This window comes from Triturus cristatus, chromosome 6 (assembly GCF_964204655.1).
Source record: "Triturus cristatus chromosome 6, aTriCri1.1, whole genome shotgun sequence".
Classification (NCBI taxonomy): Eukaryota; Metazoa; Chordata; class Amphibia; order Caudata; family Salamandridae; genus Triturus; species Triturus cristatus.
Window position 1 is genome coordinate 1,315,483,930 of NC_140589.1, and position 17,817 is coordinate 1,315,501,746.

The 17,817-nt window shown below is 44.9% G+C and overlaps 1 protein-coding gene across 2 annotated transcripts in view; it reads left to right on the top strand.

Annotated features, from left to right (window-relative positions):
* The window catches only part of LOC146821359 (uncharacterized), a 157,137-nt gene that overhangs the window by 22,399 nt on the left and 116,921 nt on the right, over window positions 1-17,817 (top strand). For both annotated transcript variants that reach the window (XM_085612306.1, XM_085612307.1), the window contains exon 2: window positions 4,143-4,269. In XM_085612306.1, the coding sequence (XP_085468432.1) occupies window positions 4,143-4,269 (127 nt within the window). The remainder of the gene's footprint in view (window positions 1-4,142; window positions 4,270-17,817) is intronic.

The following is a 17,817-nucleotide window of genomic DNA, read 5'->3' on the forward strand; positions in this document are numbered from 1 at the left end:
AAAAGAACACAGGCCCTGGGTACGTGATTAGCAGGAGCCCAGGGCACACTCAGTCAAAGCACATCAGCAATTCAGCAAAAATGTAGGGCAACCATGCAGAAAGAGGGCACTTTCTCACTGTGTTTCGCTTTATATGTTAACTTGCTTCCTAAATGAGGACTTTGTTGTTTACTCATTAAGAGCTGACTAGCTGAACTATTGTTTGCCTGGTCCATTTAGTCATTGCATTTTTACTTAGCTTTTTGTGTTATTTTAGGATTGAATGGGGACAATCATTCAACAGTGGGCACATGAGCACATATGGACATGTTTTGTGAATGTTTTGCTACCAAGTAACTCTGGTTACAATTTAGTGGACTTAGAACTTTGTACTTATGAAATCATTCGGTTTTATGAACTGCAGCAAATCTGTAAAATGTATTAAGTTACTGGTTCTAATTCTGCTGCTAAGTAAGGTCTTGCTTATCCTTTCATTTATATTCATTTGCAGTTTAATGAGTTACATTTGTTCTTCTTACCTGTTGGGTTGGAACACTGGAAAAATGCTTTTTGCACTCCAAAGTTGCTTATAGTAATGTTGCATATATGCACACTATATTTAAAGCTATGTTTTAAATGATTCTGTTTTGTTTATGTGATTGTAGTGATTGTAATTAATCAGACAATAAATAAATATAATCACAGGTGCTGCTAGTAAACTGCGGAGATAGCTGTGGCCAGATGTTGTGAAATCTAGGCCTAAAATAGGTTGCAATCTGGTTCTCATATCAATTATTTGCTCAAACCAGCCTTTTCTTCTTTCTCACTGTGGTGCAGTTGCCACACTCTTCTAAAAGCTACAGGAGGCCCATTAGATAGCTTAATGTGAGAATAGCTCTTCATTGAAAGTAATTCTGTTTGTTAAGGGTGGAGTTCTCTGCTGCGAATGAGTGAGTAATTGAATAGGTGATGTGTGTGCGTGGGATACATACTATACCAAAGAGCTGGCTGAAGGAAAGTGCATATTTACATATAGCCTTAACTAGGAAGTCTAATGTCAGGGGCTGAAATGTCTTTAAATGTTCACAGGACCAATCCTTCCCTGGGGTCCTCAGAAAGCCATTTCTACTTTACCTGCACCACTCAAAAGTTGAGAAATGAAGACTACTCACCCCCAGCAATCATCTCTACCTACTAGAAATGATCTAGCTTCTTTCACAATGCCTGCTGTGCCCTTCCTTAAATAGACTGTAAAGAACCACAGTGGACACCCATATGTGAGAACCTGCCCAATCAGCCTAATTAGCTCCTCTGAACATGATAACTTTACAAATGATATGTTATTCTTATCATATGGTTTTCTTTGCTGTTCTTTCTTACATCGCTACATGCCACCTTTTGGCTTCTTCAGATTACTTTGTGGATCTAAGTTTCGTAAGGGGTGATTTGATAGGGTTCTGTTGCTTGCTTAACGATCCCGCAAAATGTATAACTTATTCCCATCTTGGTTGCGGTGCTCTAAAAGGTAAGGAGATTCACCCAGCTCCCCCAAACTTTATGATCAAAGGTCAAAAATGCATAACATGCACACGCTAAATTAAATGTTGGAGTCAAAAAACGTACATTCGATAATAATATTGGTATTTTGATGGTCTTTTTTTATTTCTCGGCTTGCTAGCCAAGAAATAAAAAAGATCATTGGTATCGAAATATAAGTTTTTGAACTCTGACATTTAATTTAGCGTGTGCTTGAGGCTGGAATGTTATCATCATTGAGGATCTAGTTCACACAGAAATTCCAAACCAGAGTATGAGTCCTGCCTGTGGTCGCACAGTCGTGGCAGGCCACCTCACGGGAGGTCTCCCACAGTGTCACAGGTCGGCCTCAGGGTTGCCTTACCTTAAAGAGCAGGTTGCTTGGGTCTTCACTGAGCTATCGAGTACCATCTCTGATTTTGGCAACACTTACAAATGCAAAGCACCCTCTGGCAGCATACACACAGGATCTCAAGCCCTGGCAGTGCAAAGCAACCTCTAAGCAAATAAGGCAGCCTACTTATTTCTCAGCCTAGATCTTCTCCACAGTCCTAGGATTTTGGTCCAGGCCCTTCAAAGAAAGACAGCTGGGGATTCTGTTTCTGTTTTTGTTCTTTTTTATCATGGGTGTTGTCAGAAGGTGAAATCTGCGTAATCGAGAGGGGCTCATTTACATCCAGTTTTGTAGACAGTTAACATCTCCAAATGTCCAATCAAACTCAATATATGTATATGGAGGTTGAGGGGTGCTCTTGAAAATGGTTAAGAACCTGCCATAACGTGTATCATACAGTATGTATCATAAACATTGTATGATGTACATGTACCTGATGATTGTTTGAATATGACAAAATGGTAAATAAAGTTTAAAAAAAAGAAAAAGAAAATGTCCAATCTAACTCAAGGATCGCCCCAAACCTTGGGGGGTGAACCATCCTTGCAGAGTATATTTCTTTTCTGGTAGCCTTATCTCCATGACAGCCCTTTGCAGGTGAAACTGTCCCTTTTCTCTTATAGATTTTCCAGGTAAATAGTCTCTACTTACATTACAAGTCAGTCTTTTGGATATGTTATGCCCATTGTCCCAGGCCACCCAACCAAACCATTTGTCTTAGTGCAGCTGTCTCTCATATTTTACCTTGACCTGCTGGAACTGGTTTGATGTTTCAGTCAGAGCACAAAAGGTTCTTCCTGGGAATGCATTTAAAATCCATGTGGTGCTGCGGGCTTTACAGTGTATTCCACAAAGGGGGATCTAAACAAGGGATCTAAAGGAGCAGTGTGAGAAAGACATGCTGGAGAAGAAGATACAGCAATGTTTGCCCACAACTAACCTAATAGAGAATTCTACAATGTTAACCATTTCATATACACAGGGGGTACCACAACCAACTCACGTGTATCCACAAACACACATGTACATGCTGCATTTACTTGGGTAATGAATTATGAGTAAGGCTCCTAGTTTTGCGTTTTTACTGATTTTTACAGATAAATACAGACAGAAAACAATATGTTTCCTTCCTTTATTTATTTTTAAATACGGACAAATACAGAAAATGGTGCCTATTGTGAGTGACTTTCCTTGCTGTCTCTCGTGAATTCCAGGAGAACAAAAGAGCAGATAAACAACATGGGGAGTTAAAAACACAGGTTAAGAATTCCATAAATACAGGTGTATGTTAACACATATTTGTAGTATACTGCTGATATTTACCTGTAGGTGTAGTGTTTTACTATAATTGGCTCCTTAATTTGCCAAAACACAGCAAGCATCAAAGTATAAACACATGCTAAATAATTGTGAAATATACCATTTTATGACTTCATTCCGTCTCTTAAAACAAAATAAATATGGATAAATACCAGTAGAAGGGCAAAAAAAGAAATATGGATACATACAGACGGAAACGTTAAAAAACATAAATACCTTTAACCAGGAGCCCTAATTATATCCACTACACAGATTTACGTAGGAGAGCCAGCAACCAATCCCTGCAGAGAGATGTGGGATAGATGATCTGTGACACACCAAGAGAATCAGCTGCAAGTGCCACAGACCTTTAATAATGTCACTGTCAGAACATATGGACGGTAATAAGAAAACCTAATTGCAAATAGCAAATAGCAGATAGAAAACCCAACGAGGAACAGAATAGTGTTAAACAGTGGCCAAGAGACTTGAGGTTCTTGCACAAGGAAACGTCCAGGCTGTGGCAAAAGGCTGGAATTGTGGAATAGTTTGTAACATGGGCGCTGAGGCAGGGACTTTCAACCCTAGATATATGATACTGTAATATTAAAAGATTATTTGATATCTTTTCCTTTGTATGAAGCAAGTAAAATGAATTAGGAATGTTTACCATTGACTGCTTCTGATTTACATGTCCTTCTAAATATTGTACTTCCAAATCTTGTCTGAAAGCACAATCATATTCTCATAGCAATACAATTGAGTATCTTGTCGTCACTAATATTACATCTCTGAAATGTAATAAATAAAAGTAATGTTAGCACACGTGATTTATTGAGTGAATGCAGAGGATGCAATAAACACCTATGGCATCATTGTAGTATACATTTTTCTTTGAGTAACAGAGAATGTGACATATGTGTTGATGTTTTAGATGTCGGGTACATTCCACGACGTTGTTGCCTCTTTCTCCGTGGAGGAGTGGAAGCTTTTACACAAGTGGCAGAAGGAACTTTACAAGAATGTGATGAAAGATATTCACAGTGTCTTGAGCTCACTAGGTAAGATAATACTGTTTTTCTGTTGTCGTGAAAGATTCTTTCTGTATTTAATGCAATATGACTTTCAAAAGCACTTATAAACGACACTCTTTAAGTAACTATTGTGTATCTTGTGTAAACCATAAGTAGATATGACATTCAGAATTAATTCTTCAAGTTTCACAGTAGAAGCCTGGACACAAAACTAGTTTGAAAAAAAATCTTAGCCATTGTCTCCACGTACATGAAGCATCCAACAGCCTGAACAATTCTAATTATTGTACGTATATTTACCAGGCCCCAGATCTGTGATTGTGTTAAAATCTCCAGAACATAATATCAGGGAATATCAGAGTGGCGTGGCCGGCCAAGATGACGGATGTGATTCCTTAATGCTCTGTTCGTCGGCCCGCCAAGTCGCTGGCCCGGCATCGAGACCGCTGGCGAGCACAGAGGACCCCTTAAACCTCCCTCTTCACCCCCTGGGGGAAAGAAACTGCTCTGAGATATATGGATGGGTTGCCCACGAGCCTTTTCCCTGTGGCAGAGGGACACGGCACCCGCTGCCTTGAGGCGGAGGCCCTTGCGACTCTCGCAGAGGGATCAAGGCTACCTCTACGGCCCTCCCCTGGGTCTTCAACTAATTTGCCCACGCTGGGGCAGAGGCAACGAGCCCCCAGCGAGCATCCCAGCGTCCCGAGGCGACCTCTCAGGAGAACCAGACGAGGGCCCGCATGGATGTGGTAGACTGCACCTTGAGGACGGCTCTGGGGATTCCTCGGCGGGACTGCACCTTGCGGTCGATCTTCCTCACCCTTTACTGCCCTACTTGGGCAACACAACTGAGGCGTGCAGGGATGCTTTTAACACAGGCCTGGTGCGGCCCCATTGGCTTCCGTGACAGACTCCCTGGGGACCCTCCAAATGTCCCGCATTACGCCACTCCTCCACCCAGCTCCCCCGTGGCACGTGCCTGTGGCCAGCAGCCCCTATACTTGCTTCAAACCACTGAGGCATCCTTGCGCAATCTTGTGCCACCAACATTGCTCTTCTTCTGAACTCACCTCCGCCACCCCTCACCTGCTCTCCGGGTGCACTCAGTGTGGAGAGACGACCATCACACTCCTCCTCCCCGCCTTTCCTTTTCATCACTACAACGTTCACCGGTCCTCCTGCCTTCACCCTGAAACCTCCTTGAACCTTGCCCTGGGAAGGAAACCCAGACCTCACGGCGTCACCGACCATGGGCAGACTGCACTCTGCCACTCCTGCCCTGTCGCTGGCTTCAGCGTATCTGCCTTCCATCGTTCCTGACACACTGTTGCTAGGAGCCACTACATTACATTGCATGTTGGAGAAACAGGACTAGGTGCTGGCGGCCATAGAACATTCTCGGGTCTCCATGGAGGCCAGGCTGGGCTCCTTGGCTACTGAGTTAAGCTTCCTGCGGGATGACCACAGAGAGCTCTCGGATAAAGTTTCAAGCGAGGAGAAAACACTTGCAACTTGATGTGCAAGTATAGTTGATACTATCACGTTAGGTTAAAAGTTTGTTGTGCATCTGGTTGTTGTATTGTGCGCGTAACTGGCAAAACCCTCCCCTGTAACTAGTGACCAGCATCATTATCACCTGATGGCAAAGGGTAAAAATGGGAGTACACTGCAAGGGGCAGGTACTCTGGACAATTATTTAATTAAAAAGGTAAATCAAATTAACTCTGCCCGTAGAGCCTCCCTGGGAAAGGATTCCCACATCATCTTATCTGAAGAGTTGGTTTCTACTCCTGTAGATACACATGATCCAAGTGACCTTATTGTTAATGCTGGTAGTCTCGTATTGACAACGGCACAGGTCCATGAAAATATACATGTACCTCAATTAGCTAACCCTAAGGCGGATCATGTTTTGGATTTGCCTCCTGCAAAGCCGGCGCGTACATTTAAAATAGCTCGCCGGAGACATAGGGGGAAGGTATCCCAAAAGAAAGTATTAGCTACCAGACATAATAGGGCTTTGTCCATGGGGGATTCAAGACCTGTGATACCCTCATTGACCAACCCCTCCACTCCTTCTAGAGTTCACTTAGATTTACCTAACTCTGGGGTTGAAGTGGAGGTGGAGGATGTGGGTGAACTTTTGGCTAGCCCTCGTTTGGAGCATTCTTTTTGTTCGCCTGATTTAGACGGTGAGCTGTTGCCAAATTTTTCTACTAGCAGTGATGGAGGGGGTTCTTCGTACTGTCCGGGATTTTCCCCTGTGTCTTCCCCTTCCCCTTCCTTTTCCTTAAAAAACATATCCTTACATAAACCTGATTGTAAACGAAGGGGGAGAGGTTTATCATTAAAGCCACAAAGAGAAAATTCTAAGAGGAATTTACATTCGTCCTCGAGGACTGCAAGTGATTGCTCATTTACCCGCGAGGCCACCCGAAATGCTATCAATGAGGGGGACCTCTTAGGAAAAATTGAGCTTTTGATTAAACTTTTTATGAAACCTCTACTTGAAAAGATCATGAGAAATAATACACATCTGGATCTGATCGAGAAGAAAGTAGAAGAAAATGTATCTTCGCTCTCTGGTCTGGTGCGTAACCTAGGTAATATGAATCATAGTAAAGCTTCTGTAAAAGTGATGACAGCGTCACTATCAATCCCTCCAATTTCATTATGCCCTGCAACTACCGTTAAATCTATCCAGAGTAGACAATCTTTATCTTCCCCTTCCCAACCTGAGGCGTCAACCGTTCTCTTGCCACTCACTAAGTCTGTCAAGAGGACGGAATCTTTAAGTAAAATAGGAGATTCAAAACTAGCTAACCCGATCCAGGAAGAAAAAATTGAACCCTCTCAACATAAGGCATTTAAACCCAATAAGGATAGGGAGGTAGGAAATATTAGCAATAAAACCAGGAATACCCATAGTATCGTAGACTTACCCCCGGAAGCTGTCCCGTACGTGATTGTTATGGTGGGAGTCCCGGAGCTTCCTCCTGATAACAAGGAAGACCATCAAGCTCTAAGGAACAAAGTTATCTTTTGGCTGAGTAATAACAGATCTCTGCCTGCCCACATAAACGGGGAAATCTTACATGTTAGGCGCTGCAACTGGGTAGGGGCTCGCCCCAAAGATAAATCAGGTGACACGATTATTATACATTTTAGAGACCATAGAGCCGTTAGGCATATTGGGGACTGGTTTGCTGTAAGTAGTAATGACTCTATCTCCACCCACTACTTAAATTATTTCTACCCCTATCCTCTGGCCCAAAGTTGTAAGGAAAATGAGACAAGAAGGAATCCCATGAGTATGCCTGTTTATATGTGTCACGATTCCAGCTGGACACCAATGTGGCAACCAGCTGATCCTCCCAATTTCAACCTCAGGCACCATTTTCCCTATACTAGAGGCTTGACTTATGGTGATAATTCCCTACGGGCCATCAGAGGTACGGTTCCGTTTCTCCACAACATACCAACTTATAATCGTTTTGAGGCCTTTATGGACCTTGATTGTGTGGATTGACACGAAAAGTTTTTTCGCGATAGTATACTCGTAGCCTCAGGGGGGCACGCCAATACTGATTGTGACAATATCAACGCGCAGAAGTCCTTGATTCCCATTGAGAGTAGTTTAAAAAATCGAATTGGCCTCAACGTGTTTAATATCGAAAATGGGAATAACTGCTGCAAGGAAGGAAGTAAATTTGATGCTAAGGCTGAGGGAATAAATGAAGGCCCTTGCCACAAGTTTATCGGAAAGGTTATGGTTAAGGATCTCTTATGTGAAGACCGGGTCAATGAAATAAGGAAAACCTGCACTTTCCTCTTTTGGAATGTGGCAGGTTTAAAGGAGAAAATCTCAAATCCCTCCTGGGAAACTGTTATAGAAGGGCACGATATATTGGCCTTTCAGGAAACCTGGTCTATAGACCCAGTTTACTTTAATGGGTACAGAAGCTTTGTCACCCCGGCAGAGGGTAGCCAGCATGGAAGAGCTAAGGGTGGTTTACTCACCCTGGTATCAAACCAGCTCAACTGCGTCAATTTACAGTTCACGCCCAAAACTAGTTTTTATCAACTAATAACCCTAAGAAACAAGATAGGGTTTAGTATTGTTTTTATAAATTTCTATAATAACATCCCTAGGAAAGAAATCCCTAGCATCTTAATAATGCTGAGGGAGGATATACAACACGAAACAGACAAAATCGGCAGGGATTTTATGATCTTATGGGGGGGGGATTTTAATTGCAAACTTTGCCCTAAGGGACCTCAGGGCATCTGCGGTTTAACAACAGAACAGGATATAAATCCATCTCATTTTAATCATTCCTTGCCTGGGGACTTACTAAATGACATACTTTTCATGTATGATTTGGGTTTTGTAAATGAAATTGCACAGATACCCACAGCCTTTGTACCTACGTTTATTGGTAGAGGAGCTTACTCCACAATTGATTTTATTATTGCCTCAAATAACTGTAATCATAAGATTCTCGATTCCAATATTTTGGAGTTACCAATAAGTGATCATCTGCCCCAAATAATGGAGGTTGTAAACTTCTTTAATCAGCACGAAGATGTACCCTCTGTGCGTACTGCCCCTGACGTAGTCCTAGGTAGACAGAATGGGTATAATTTAAAGTGGAGCAAGGTGGTCCCGGAAATGTTTTTGGGTAGGCTGGTAAATGCCTGCCCAGACAGCTTCGCCATCTGTTTGGACCAAGAATCTAATAGTGAGACGATAATTGATCATTTTAATATAATAGCTTCCACAATAAAGGATAATCTGTGGGTGGAGGTAAGGAAGAGGACTAAGGGTAATACAAGTTGGTTTGATAAAGACTGTACCCGGTCTCTAACTGACCTTAAATGTGCAATTCACAGGACACCACGTAATCCCTCAGAAGTAAAAGACTGTAGGGTAAAGTACAACAAAGCCCTAAAAAACAGGAAAAATGCCATTAAAAAAGAGGCCCTGGTAGTTCTTTGCGAAGCATCACTATCAAAGGATGCATCTGCATTCTGGAGGGCCGTAAATACTCCATTCCTCTACGACAACTCCAAAGCACGTATAGAGATTGCCATTGCGGAGGAGGACTGGGTAGAGCATTTTTCATCTCTTTACAAATCACAAGATGTATGCTATGTCATAGATTCTCCAGTAAGGACCATTGTGGATGAAGGGAATGAACGACTAGTAATAACCTTGGAGGAAGTTATTGCGGGCTTGAAGGCAATGAAGGGTGGCAAGGCGGCAGGGCCGGATGGGATCCCTGTAGATCTGTTTAAGGCAAATCTTGAGGTATGGGTCCCATTGCTGACGCAGCTTTTTAATGCTGCACTAGCAGGGGGCCTGAATCCGTCTTGGCTCACCTCGATCATTGTACCCATTCACAAGAAGGGAGATAGACAAAGCTGTGCTTGTTACAGACCTATCTCCCTCTTGGACTCACCCATAAAAATACTGGGGAAAATTGTCTTGGCAAGACTACAAAGCTGGGTCGAGGAAAATGATTTAATGAGTGATTTGCAGTATGGATTCCAAAAGGGCATCTGCACAATCGAACAATGCCTAAACTTAATGATCCTCCAATCCAAATATACAAGGATAAAAGGCGAACGTCTGTATTTTACGTTCGTGGACCTTTCTTCGGCCTTTGATTGTGTATCTCATTCCAAATTATGGGCAATTCTGAAGGAAATGGGTGTGGAAGATTCCATTATTTGCTTTCTTAAAGACCTATATTCTGGGGCTACAGCCTCGGTCCGTTTTGGTAACGGGGGTCAGTGTACCAGAAGGTTTGTGGTAGGTCGGGGTGTGCGCCAGGGCTGTGTCCTGGCCCCCTTCCTATTTTTGCTTTACATAAATGGTCTGGAGCGCCATTTATTGCAGGAGTGTGAGGACATGCCTAAGGTTGGGAGGAGGTCTGTTCCTGCGCTCCTGTATGCGGATGATGTGGTCCTGATGGCCCGCACCCCTATGGCACTGCAAAATTTGGTAAATTCATTTGAGACCTTTATGTCTAGTCTTGATTTGAAAGTCAACTGTAATAAAACTTTCTCTATGTACTGTGGAAATGGTCCTGGAAAGCAGAAAAAAAGAATGTTTCTGAACAACGTTCCTTTGGAAGTTGTCCACACTTTTTCTTATCTTGGAGTTTTGTTTCACGATACTGGGGCATGGACTAGTGCGGTCAAGGCCAGAACTTTGTTGTTCCAAAAAACCATAATGGCCTTGAAAAACTTTATTAAAAAACTGGGCAAGAAACCAACTAAGTAAATTCTAACAATATATAAGGCCACTTGTATTTCGGTAGCCACATATGGGTCGGCCCTTTGGGGGTATTCCAATATTGACTTAATCCAAAAAGTTGAGAATAGGTTTCTGAGGTATATTTTGGCAGTCCCCCAAAGTGTTGCGACATATATATGCCACATTGAATTGGGTTTATCCTATATTTCTGATATTATTAGAATTCAACACATACTTTTGTGGCACAGGGTCTGGACTATAAGGGAGTGCGTCATGAACCGGGCCATCCTACGGGATGTTTTAACCCTGGACTATGTTGGCAGGTCTGACTGGTTGAACTATGTTAAAAATGTTATGGTTAATATTGGATGCCAACATTTTTATGAAGACCCACTCTCAATGGTCAATACATCTAGAAATCTATTGTCTAAGCTGTGTATGGAATACCTCGAGGACAAAAGAAGACAAGAGGAAGAGAAGAAAAACTCAGTTATCCTGCACCTCTGTGTGTCAACCCATCGTAAAGTACAGCCTTATTTAACCTTGTCGATGTCTAATCATGATCAATTTCTTTTGACTCGCTTTAGGTTGAATATTTTGTTTAGATTCCTGACCTTCCCAGAAATGAATTTATGGTCGCGTAATCTTCCCCTGTGTCCGTGTGATGAATTCTCACTCCAATCTGATATTCATATCTTATTTTTCTGTAAATATTACTCTTTACCTCGTAGGCAGTTGATTATACCACTCCTTAAAGAAATGAATTTTAATCAATGTCGTCCTGCTTTTTTGGAATTCCAACGAATGGAAACTGTTCTAATTGTTACCGTACTTTTAAGCTTTTTTAAAATTGTTTTTAAACTTCGGAAAACGATTGGGCTGGGATGAATTATAATATGCCCCGTCGATTTTCTTTTTTAATATCATCCTTGTGTAAATCTGTATTCTGATGTTGTAACTTTCATGGTTTTTGTTTTTAAACCGAATAAAGTTTTTCTTGACTTGACTTGACACTTGCAACTTTACCACTGCTGGTGCCGGACAACCAGTTTGCCATTTGAGATCTGCAGCAACGTGTCCAACACCTCATGGACAGGGCAGAGGACCTGAAGGGTCGCTCCTGGGGCTACCGGAAGAGATTGAAGGTCGGGACCGTCTTGCAACCTAGAATCCTGGTTCAAAAGTCCTTTACCACGCCATTGGATCTCACTCCTTTCTTCTCCCTGGAGAGGGCTCACAGAGTCCCTGCTCAATGCCCACCACCAGGATCCCCTCCCTGCCCCATGACGGCTATGTTCTTACACTTCAAGGACCGCAACGCCGTCCTCTGCGCTGCCAGACAAGCTGCTCCGCTCCGGATGGAGGGCAAAGTAATAATGTTAATTCCAGATTACACCTGAGCAGCCCAGCGGCAACGCTCTTCCTTCATGGAAGCCAGACAATGTCTTGGACAAATGGAGGTGCACTACTCGTTACTTTAACCAGCACGCTTCAAGATCATATCCAACAGCACGTCTTTTTCACGGACCCAAGAGAAGCCTTGGATTGGGCTGACCAGCATTACTGTGGGCTGGCATCAAATGACACCAGGCCCCTTCAGACCGTGTCGGTGGCTGGAAGGCACGCCACATCACAGGACCTTTCCCCGGCAAAGTTCCCTAATCTGAAACAGACCATCGAGGACCGGCGGTGGGTGTTAGAAGTCGTGGCTACCTTGGGAGCTAATGTCACTGCCACGGATGACGAGAAAGGCCCACACATGTTTACATCGGACGATGATACCCTTCCGTCTGACAACTCACAACGGGGCTCCCAAACCTATCCACTGGTAACAGCTCAGAGAGTGGACAGTCTTAGTTGAGCACCATTTCACTTTCTTGTGCTCAGCCTTTTGTTTCAAGTATTTGCTTTGTGTTGAAGTGTATTATATTGCTGCACACATCGTCCCTGCGGCGAAGGCCACTACCACTTACTCACTCTGTTCGACCCCTCTGTGCTGCTCTTGCCGCCCACCCCTGTGACCCCCACCACATTGACTTGGTCATGCCACCCACACAAAGCTGCACCCCCCCCTTTTTTGGCATTGCACACCTGGGGGCTCTAGAGTATTCTGCTGCTCATGCCGGTCCCGACATGACTCAGCCCCTGCTCTACAGGACACTCAGGACATCACACTGCATCCCAACCCCTAGCTACACCCGCACATTATGTTAAGGTATTGCTGAACATGACTTGTTTGGGTATAATACCGGTTGCAGTAGGCCCCCACTGTTGATTTTTTCCTTATTTATCACAGTTTCAACTACCTCCTTCCCCTCCAATGCATGACTTGTCTCGGCAGGCAGGCCTTTCATATCCCCTGCGGCATGAACTGGGCAGACTATTTTATGCCAAGGCGACCCCCCTGTGCGCTGATCACTGCTCTCTCTCTAAGCAATGGCTCCTGTGACTGATATTCGTTTCCTCACCCTACATGTCTGAGGAATGCACACCGCCAGGACCTGCTAAGTGGTCTATTCCTATATTAAATGCCAACAAGTGCAAATAGTCCTTTTTTTCAGGAAACCCACACCACAAGGGAGGAGCTGGAGTGCCTACACAGGCAATGGAGAGGCCTGATCCAAGCCATCATTTACTCTGCATATGTTATGTTATGTTATGTTAATGGAGTTTTTAAAGGGCACTGTTACCCAAGTGTGTGCTGGTGCTGAGCACTGCCTAAATGGTTGCCAAAGAGGAGATGGCTATTTAGAAAAGAGCCAGGTTTTCAGCCCCTTTATAAAGGAAAGGAGCTCTGTAGATTTTCTAAGATGCACTGGTAGGTTGTTCCAAGCTTTTGCAGCGCAGAAGATGAAACTACCGCCCCCCCCAGTTAGCTTTTTTAACTCGGGGGACGGTCACTTGCTTTGCCTCCGATGAACGCAGCATTATTCCGGGGACGTACCATTGTAGGCGTTGTCTCAGGTAGTCAGGGCCACTGCCCTTCAAGGACTTAAAGACCGTGCAAAGCACTTTTAATTGTGCACGTTGTTTTACTGGAAGCCAGTGAAGATGTCGAAGTCCCTTTCTCACTGAGACGAACCTTAGTGTGCCAGTTAGCAGCCTAGCTGCAGCATTTTGCACGAGCTGGAGTCTGTTCAGATGTTTCTTTTGGATGTTCAAGTACAGACTGTTACAGTAATCCAGCCATGACAAAATGAGCGCTGTGACTGCTGTCCTAAAGCTATCTTCTGGGAGAAGGAATTTTACTTTCCTAAAAATTCTGAGGAGGAAGAAGCTAGTAGAGACAACCCCGCTGACATGATCGCCAAAGGTAAGTTTGTTGTCCATGATCATCCCCAGGTTCTTGGCTTTCATAGTAGGGGCTGGAGGTGTTCCCATTTCTTCAGGCCACCAATCCGGCGTCCAGAGGTGGGTTATTGCCAAATATGATGACCTCCATTTTACCTGCATTGAGTTTCAAGCAGTTCGATGACATCTAGCCTGCAATGGCTTTCACGCAGTCATGGCATCTTGATCCAGTTTCCGCTTCTGTGCCTTGCTGTAGGGACAACACAATTTGTGTCTCGTCCACGTAAGATGTTAGTTGGAGCCCGAATGATCTTATCAGGACTGCCAGCGGGCACACGTATATATTAAAAAGTGTAGGACTAATGGACGACCCCTGTGGCACCCCACAAGGGAGGCTTAGACCTATCCCTACCCAAATCCACCGTTTGGGTTCCGTCAGCAAGAAAACATTTTAGGAGATTCCAGGCCTTACCCTGAACCCCTGCGGGTCGCCATAATTTGGCTTTGACCTGGAGTTTAATTCCGGGTAGTAGGCAAGATTATAGATGAAGAAGGGCGGTACGTACTCCTAGAAGACCACCTGGATGTCCGACCAAGCTAATTGGGAGTATAAACGCCCCAGGCAGATCAAGGAGCCTTTTGGGACACCCTCTCCACCGTTCTAGCCCATAAGACTGCCATGGGTGTTGGGAGGCAACTACAACTATGTGCTTGACCTTACCTTGGACAGGTCCCATCCTCCCCTGCACAGCCCCCATTCACACAGGCAGACTGTTTCCGGAACGGGTATGCCACTAGTCGCTCATAGATGCATGGCGATCTCAACACCCTAGGGACCTTTTCTATTCCCTCCACTCAAGACCACATAACCCCTGCGTGCTCCTCGGCCACTTCCTTTGCACTGCCACCCGAAACACCTTGTTCATCACTCGGATTACATGGGACGCATTACATCATGCCATACAGTATGCCCAAGTGATGGACCTCCAGTGGACACCCCCGCTTCCACCAACACCCCCGTGGAGGCTCCTGAGATATTTCCCAGAGGACCCAGTCTTACGAGAGGAACAGAGAGACCATATTCTGCAGTACTTTACCAAGAACCAACATGGCCTCTACCAGGGTGATGGAGAGGAATGCCTTTAAGGTGGTGACAAGAGGCGTCTGTATTCAGAAGATAGTGTGTATTCACTGGACCCTAGATAGGAACATAGTAGATGCCGAGAAGCACCTCGCTAGCTTGGGCAAAACAGCAGACCGTGATGCTGCATTTTTACCTCGCAACTTGCAGATGCGAAAACCACCTATAATGCCATCCTGGAGCACCTGCGGCCATACAGCTCTACAGCCCATGCAGCCAAAGTCCACAGGGATATTACAGCTCCATCCAACAGGCACCAATGGACGCCTCCGAGGAGCACTCAAATGCTTTCTTGGCAGACATTACTCTCCCATGCCTCCACTAGGCTTTCCTTAGATGCTGTAATCACATCTACAGAGGTGGAAGAGGCGATTTGGGATCTTGTCCGGAACAAAACACCGGCCCGCACTAAGAATACAGGAAACATCGTTTACATCACGGTCTTCACACCGCAATACCTTTACAACGCAGGCATTACAACGCAAGTCATTACGATGAATTGCGCTGGATGGCGCTCTAAGCTAAGAATAGTATGATTAACTATTCCAACACCTTCCCTACTGTACGTAGACTGGAGTTGGAATAGTAAATCATACTATTCCTAAGTCCAGCGCCCTCCAGCGCAAGTCGTTGTAACGACTTGCGTTGCAATGCCTGCGTTGTAAAGGTATTGCGGTGTGAAGACCGCGATGTAACATCATATATTCTTAGAATACCATTGTATCTTTTCCCCATCCCTGGTGTCCTGCCTTGTGGAAATGTATGAAGCTTTGTAATGCCTGCGTTGTAAAGGTATCATGGTGTGAAGACCACGATGTAACATCATATATTCTTAGAAAACTATTGTATCTTTTCCCCATCACTGGTGCCTTGCCTTGTGGAAATGTATGAGGTGGCCTTGCACACCAGCATGCTCCCGCACTCACGCTTGGAGTTCCTCCTGGTCTCCCTCCCTAAGCCAGACAGAGACCCGTGACAGTTAACATCCTATAGACCCATTGCCATCCACGGGGCTGACTATAACATTTTGGGAAAGTTCCTAGCTGATAGATTTGCCCAGTTCCTTCCGAAACTCATCCACTCTGACCAGAATGGGTTTGTCCCAGGACACAGCACTTCCCAGAACATCCGTTGTCTTTTCCACGTGCAGGATCAAGTCAGGGAAGTTCCCTCTGGCTGCCTGTCTCATACTAGAGCAGGCGTTTGACATGGTATTATCTTTTTACGGTCTTGACTCACGTGGGAATCGGGCCAAGGCTCCTTGCTTACACCTGCCTACTCTACACCAAACAGACTTCTCCTAAACATTTGGTTTGACTTGTCTCTGCCCCCTTCCCAGTGGGCCATTGGACCATACAAGGGTGCCCACTCTGCCCTTTGCCCTCGGTGCTTGAGATTAAGCCACTGGCCATGCAAAATGCACAGAGAGGGCAGCAAGTGGGGTGTCCTCCTCGAGGACAGAACGCATGCTGTATCATTGTAAGTGGACAACCTGCTCTTGTGCCTGTGGGATTTAACATCAACCTCTCTCCAATCCGGGATACCCTGGCCGAGTTCAACTCCACCGCGGGGATCTGGGTCAATTGGGCAAAATCGGCCACTTACCCACTCTGTCCCGATCAGCCGCACTTTCCAGCAGCACAGCACCAATTGTTATCACTCTGGATGCTACATGGGCGAGACATGTACAGCGACCAATGGCCTTGATATGCGGTTTTCCTCTGCCCGCAAGTTCTGCCCCTTCCCCTTAGCCCTTGCAAATACAGGTGGCTCGGACGTGCATGATCCGGATACATCGCCTTTCGCATGGGTTTCTGATGTACACTATGACGCTAACCCTAGTTGGCCTCCCCCGCTTCCCAGGTTTTGATTCCTCCAAAGACATGAGGGCTTGAACAGAACACACGTCACTCACGCTGAGGGACCTCTTCTCTGATGGCCGTCTCCTACCATTTGAATAGTTGGCCTCGGAACATGTACTTCCGCCGGGGCAGTTCCTCTTATACACACAACTTCGCCACACATGTTGTACCCTTTATGACATCTTGAGGGGAGAACCCACCACGCATCCAGTATTTCAAGTTATCTTTACATGGGTTACATGGGCGACAGTCATCACCTTATCACCTGGCTGTATAAAGCCATTTGTGAAATGGCGGTTGCCTCTCTCACTGAACTGCGACAAAAGTGGTAAGACGATATTGGTAGAGTGCTACGTGATAAAGAATGGGAATACGAGCTCGAATTCCCCCCACTGTCCACCTGTAATTCCAGCTTTAAAAAAATACAGTTCTTTCTACTACACAGAGCATATCTTACTTCTGCCCAATTGAATTGCTATTTCCCTTGGGCACAGATAAGCTGCCCATGCTGCCAAGCCCCAGATACGGATCTCATACACATGTTGTGGTCTTGCCTAGCCTTGCAAAGTTACTGGCAATCAGTGCACACCAGTCTCTGTGCAGTCATGGAATTGCCGGATAGTCACACGTAGGAGGTGTGCCCTGAGGGTATTTTTAAACATAGGAAACAACAAAAGGTACACACTCACTTTGCAGACCTTGCTTTCCTTCCTGCCAAACGCATGCTCACTCCCCAATGACGATCCCCCATGGCCCCATCAGTAGCGGCATAGCACAGAGCAGTATGTAAATGGAAGTTTTCATAATGAGGAGTTTTGTCATCTATGCAAGCAAACTATCTCACCCCAATAGGCCACCCTCCTCCCGCACATCCTACAGGAAGTGGGGAATGATGACCTACCCCCATGAACTGAGCATGCTCCCTTCACACACCCCACATATCACCCACGTGCTAGGGGTTCGGACCCTAGTAGCTTCACTGTTTTCACCCCCCCAGCTTACCATACATGGCTCTATTC